Raw genomic sequence first — 5842 nt, forward strand, 5'->3', positions numbered from 1 at the left:
AAATCTAAATTTTCCATGCATCTAAATTTTTCTATTAAATTTCTACACTGCCCTGCACAGTTTTCTGTTTCTGTTTTCTGTGCACAATTAAAAAACAATAAACTCAATTGGGCAGATGGAAAAATTATAATGCAATTTTAAGTTTTTATTTATAACTTAATTTTGAATAAATCAGTTGTATTATTTTTTTCATTGTGTTATTTCTGATTGATAAATAAATCTTATTTAACGAACAAAGGTGATGGGTTTTCTCCAGAAGACAAATGAAGCTCCTCATTACAGCATGGTTCATCACAAAAAGAACCACGTTGTCTTTGTAGGGACAGACTGAAGGCAAACACTAAAAAGTGCAAAGTTCTCCAGAACTGAATTTAAGATCTTCACAGTCATTCTGCAGAAGCTTTTATCAAACAGACTCACAAAAGGGGAATATATGAAGTGTCTTAAAGGAGGAAGTGCTCGTAATTCCAGCCTCAAGTGACTTTGAAGATGTTTGACCCAAGTTGATGATCGTAGAAGAACTTGAGCTGGATGATGAAGTCGTGCTGTAGAGCCGTGGCTGGGTTTAAAAAACACATATTCCTTACGTGTTCGTTATTAAACCGGCATTTATGCTCCTGTGAAGATTTATCTTTTAAGACCAAAGTCTCAAGAGTGGGTGAGGCTCTTTGAGACATTTAAAAAAGACATTTTGGGATAAACAGGAGACGAAAGAAAATCATCTACTGTATAAACATTGCCTTTAGAGTAAGTTGTGTTTTCATTTTAAATAATTACAGTGCCTTGTGAAAGTATTCATATTCCTTCAGTTTTGGAATTTTGTTGTGTTGCTGCTTTATGTTAAACTTATGTCACATCAGTCTACTCTCCATACACCATAACTGTACAGCAAAAATCAGGTTTTTAACATCTTTGCGAATTTATAAAAAATAAAAAAATAAAATGATTCCATTGCATAAGTATTCATACCCTTATCTGGTTGAAGTTTAGCTCAGGGGCATTCGTATTGCTTGTAGACGTAACTACTCTTAGGGTGAAATGAACCTGTCGCAAATTTAACTGAATGGTCACTCTAGTAGAGCTTCATGATCATGAGTGGAGATAGAAAAAACCCCCCAGAAGGACTCAATCTGCTTGTGAATGTGTTTATGAATACAATAAGATAATTGAATATGATATAGGAACAGGTAAAACCCCTGAGCTGTGATTATTTTCTAAATGAATCACTAAATTAGGTGAACCAATTCATGCTTTGAACTTTAATGTTTCCTGAACAGAAATCAGCAAACTATGCATCAGATTCTGCATCACTTGTGTCTTTACACTCCTCTTTAAAACACCTTTATAATAGTCACACATACATTAATCAATAAACCTAGAGCTTTCCTGGACTTTACAGTCTTATACGAAGTCGCAGCATTACTTGTCACCTCTGGAAACGTCATGTTTAGGTGTTCGATCAAATATCATTTATTTTTCATAATGAACTTTTACTGTACTGATTATCCAGTGAACTCAAACTGTTGTAGATACATCTGTCTGCTCTAAGATCCAAACAGTTCTGCAGAAATATATCATTTTTATAGAATTAGTGAATTGCTACAGCTATATTATGTTTCAAGATGAAAAAAAAGCATATTTCTAACCTTAATGCTTGGATTGCTGTACAGAGCCGTAGTTCCCAGAGTTATGAAAAACCTGCTTTGCAATACCAGAAAAGTTCTGTTGTCTGTATGAGAGACACTGTGTGTGACCAGAATAATTCAACAACAACGTATTTACAACAAAACGCTGTTTTTACACTTAAACGTATTTGAACAGAGGTCAGCAAACTTAGTTCCTGAACCAAATAAATACATGATAATTCATCAAAGTGAAACAGGTCACACCTGACACATTTTGCTCCTTTTTTATTTGTTAAATTCATCCTGTACAGTTTGCTCTCTAAGCATTTGTGGCCTTGGTTATGAGACAACTAAATTATGTATTTAATGTACTCTAATCAATCATAAACACAAGGCTTGAGTGATTTATGCGCATGAAAACCAGTGTGCCTGAAATAACCTTATTTCAGTGTAGAATAGAAATCATTGATTCTTTAAAAAACACCAGCTGTTTCATTATTAAAGACATCCGCCGTCCCTGAACACGCCACGCTCTGATAGACGTTTAAAGAGATCCTAGAGTTACAGCAGAGCAATAATGACCCACGTCTCTGTTCTTAACACTGGAGCAGCTTTACAGCGTTTCTGTGGCTCCAGGTCGTTAATAAGAAACACTCCGCTACACATCTCCGTTTGTGTTCAACAGAAGAAAGGTTTGTAAGAAAGGTCCCAGTTCTGGAAGCTCACTATAAAAGCTTCCAATACAGGTGTTTTGTTCCATGCATCACTTTACAACGAACAGGATCAAGTAAATGAAACCGCTGAAGGAGCCGTTCATCCAACAATGAGAATGTGCTGAAACGATGAGCCTCTGCAATGGATGTGAATGGGTGCCGTCAGACCCTAAACCCAACAGCACTCCAGTCTATCCGTTAACATCTGGAGAAGACAGAAGCTGAAAGTAATCCAAGCAAGTCGTTTTGTTGTAAGAGAGGCTACTTTTTTTTTTTTACTGGAAGAAGAGTTATTATGGAGTATGTCTCCAACAACAGCCTGACTGCATTCAAAGTAAAAATTGTTTTGGGATGCGCATTTATTTTGATCATATTTGCTCAACGATCCAAAGAACGATTCTCTCAGCGACTGCTGTGACTTACGTTAACACCAAACCACTTGGGTTTTGTTTTCATTCACTTAGAGCTGCGTTACACACTGCATGAAAAAACCCATAATCTGGACACTTTAAAAACATCTTAATGCTGGATTAGTTTCATCTTTTGTCTTCTCCAGATGTTAACTGATGGACTGTTTGGACCTTCTGACGGCACCCATTCACATCCATTACCAAGACGCCGATGCAGATCTGATTTTTAACTCCTCCTCCTCATAGGATATTAATGCAGATACAACGCACGGAGAGAGACATTCACTTGGTCAGTTTGGGACAGTGCTTCTTCTTATGGGTCAGCAGCGTACTCAGCCGGCCGAAGCACTTCCCGCAGAGAGGACACTCGTAGGGTTTCTCCCCGGTGTGCACTCGCTCGTGTGCTTTGAGCGAGTCGGAGACGGTGAAGCACATCCCACAGCGAGCGCACTTGTACGGCTTCTCTCCCGTGTGAATCCTCTGGTGCCGCTTGAGGTAGATGAGTCTGGTGAAGGCCTTCCCGCAGTCGAAGCACACGTGCGGCTTCTCTCCGGTGTGGATCTTCTGGTGCTCTTTGAAGTTGTGGTGCCACAGGAAGCCTCTGCCGCACTGCGAGCAGACGAAGGGCCGCTCGGTGGCGTGCGTTTTCACGTGCTTCTGCAGATGGCGAGCCTCGATGAAGCTCTTGCCGCACTGAGTGCAGTGGTACATCTTCTCCCCCGAGTGCTTCTTCATGTGGCCCACCAGGTTCCCGTGGTAAATGAAGCTCTTCCCGCACTGAGGGCAGGTGAAGGGTCTTTCTCCGGAGTGAATGCGGATGTGGATCTTCAGGTTTCCTTTATGAGTGAAGTTGCGCCCGCACTGCCGGCAGGTGAAGGGCTTGAGTCCGGTGTGGATCTTCATGTGATGCAGGAGGCTTCCTTTGTGTGTGAAGCTCTTCCCGCACTGATCGCAGCCGAACGGCTTCTCTCCGGTGTGGATCCGCATGTGGTCGGTCAGATTGTCTTTGTGGATGTAGCTCTTCCCGCACTGCTGGCAGACGTGAGGCCTCAGGCCGGTGTGGACGCGGAGGTGATTCTTAAGGCTCTGTTTGTGAATGAAGCTCTTGTCGCACTGATCGCACGGGAACGGTCTGTCCACGGTGTGAATCCGGTAGTGATCCATCAGGTGCTCTTTACACGCGAAGCTCTTCTGGCACTGGAAGCAGGTGAAGGGCAGCTTGCAAGCCGTTCTCTGAGACGCTTTCTGCGCCAGGTTGGCTTCGATCTCCGCGCAGCTTTCTCCGGAGTGGATCCTGAAGTGGTCCATCAGGTGCTCTTTGGACTCGAAGCTCTGTTTGCATTCGAGGCAGGTGAAGAAAAAGCCGGCTGTTCGCTGAGCTCTCTTGTGAGACAAGCCCTTCCCGGACTCTGAGCAGCTCAAGATCCTCTGTCCATTGAGGACGAGCTGAGGATCCTCCAGAGGATGGCTTTCGTCCTCGCTTTCTTCTTCGCTCTCCTCCTCACTCTCCTCTTTCACTTGCATCAGGCCTAAAGTAAAACGGTAAAAAATAAACGTCACAGATTAACGACTGTCAAGGTAATAGAAATCACACAGGCACATCTACATAAAAACACAAAGAAATGCTTACAGACAATATACACATCTTTCCTGCAGTTTTTTTACTATTATTTTTAAGAAACGACGATTTAAAAGGATTAACCCAAATTCCCATTGATACTGTACTGTAAAAGCATCCTGTAAACTCAAAACATTGCCTTATATTGAGGACAGCCTGCTAAATCACAATCTTGTGGAACATGAGTCTGTGATCTAATAAACGCAGCTTCTTCAGAAGACGATCGACGACATCGAGGAAGGGCCTGAGCCAAAATCATCACCAAACACCCATGTACATAGGCCTATTCAAGCATATGGGTGCCGTCATTTCAGACACTTCCTAAACAGATGAAAATACAAAATTATGTTTTCATTTTTGAAAGTGTCTTTTTCGGTTTTAAAGGGGTGCCAATACTTTTGTCCACGTGTTTGGTGATGAGGCTTCGCTTCTTCATTCAAAGTCACACCAGAGTGAGTTCTTCCTCACCATCATTCTTTCATCATGTTAAATCAGAAAAGGGTTCTGTCCAAACTGTTGCTGTAAAACTACAAGCAAACAACTCCCCAGAATACCATTATTCACATTAAGCTTTGCACTCATAGAAATTAATAAAGCAGATAAACCTGTTGTTAATTAGAAGGGTGCGTTCCAATATTCCTGATAATAGTGTATATAAAAACAAAATCTTCAGAAAAATGGCTTACTAACTTTTTGTGTGTAAAGTTATGTCCATTTCTACAACTTTGTGGAACACGAATCCGTTTCAGAGTTTATTAATGATGTTTCAAGACTCTTTTCAGGACACAAGGAATATTTATTTGGCCTCTGCATCCTGTTTAATCTTAAAAGGGAGTTGGTTGGAGTCAAAAACATTTATGAAAACAAAGAACATCATTTTTGGGCGAACACTAACTATCCTGCTTCAACAGCAGCTCTGTCTTTTAGGTATTACTTCCATCAGATCTGAAATCCCCCTTACACACATATTTCATCTCATCTGTTCTCAAATCTATTTCTCAGAAGTCAATAATGAAGAATCAAACCTCCAGGTTCCTCTGGTTCCTCATCTTTCACTCGGCAAGGCTCGGGGATCCTTATTTCTTCACTCTCCTCTTTAATAAAGTCCATCTTCTCAGCGGAAGGTGATGAAGACTTCAGATGATGAAGCTGGAGATGTTCTGGCCTGTCTGGAAGCGGGTCTTCATCGCGCTCAGGATCACAGCAGTACTCTCCGCGTTTTGGTCCAGACTCGTTTATTTATAATCAACACTAAAGCTGCGACTGTCGAGGTACAATCTTTCGGGTTATATCTCCTGTTTTTAAATATAAAACGTGATGCTGAGCGACGGACTGAACCTAACGCAAGATGGCAAACACTGATTCTTCTTCTTGCGTTTTAGAGCCGGCTTTTAGTGAATCAGCGCCGCCGCCGGACGGAGGACGGGTTTAGTCCAACACACACACACACACACACACACACACACACACACACAC

General features: G+C 41.6%; 1 protein-coding gene across 1 annotated transcript; it reads right to left on the reverse strand.

The window, feature by feature from the left end:
- Positions 1–1893: 1893 nt before the first annotated feature.
- Positions 1894–5812, reverse strand: LOC122332387 (gastrula zinc finger protein XlCGF26.1-like). Its single transcript, XM_043229691.1, has 2 exons — positions 5392–5812; positions 1894–4277 (listed from the first exon to the last, which is right to left on the reverse strand). Exons 1-2 carry the CDS (start codon positions 5474–5476, stop codon positions 3031–3033), a joined length of 1332 nt encoding a protein of 443 aa, XP_043085626.1. The 5' UTR covers positions 5477–5812; the 3' UTR covers positions 1894–3030.
- Between the last annotated feature and the right edge of the window lie 30 nt (positions 5813–5842).

This window comes from Puntigrus tetrazona, unplaced genomic scaffold, assembly GCF_018831695.1.
Source record: "Puntigrus tetrazona isolate hp1 unplaced genomic scaffold, ASM1883169v1 S000000050, whole genome shotgun sequence".
NCBI lineage: Eukaryota > Metazoa > Chordata > Actinopteri > Cypriniformes > Cyprinidae > Puntigrus > Puntigrus tetrazona.

What these genes read in the sequence shown, in the direction of transcription:
- LOC122332387 (XM_043229691.1), bottom strand. Translation starts at nt 5,476, where the DNA reads ATGGACTTTATTAAAGAGGAGAGTGAAGAAATAAGGATCCCCGAGCCT. An exon ending in GGAACCAGAGGAACCTGGAG is followed by an intron (nt 4,278 to 5,391) that starts GTTTGATTCTTC and finishes GTTTTACTTTAG; the next exon opens with GCCTGATGCAAGTGAAAGAG.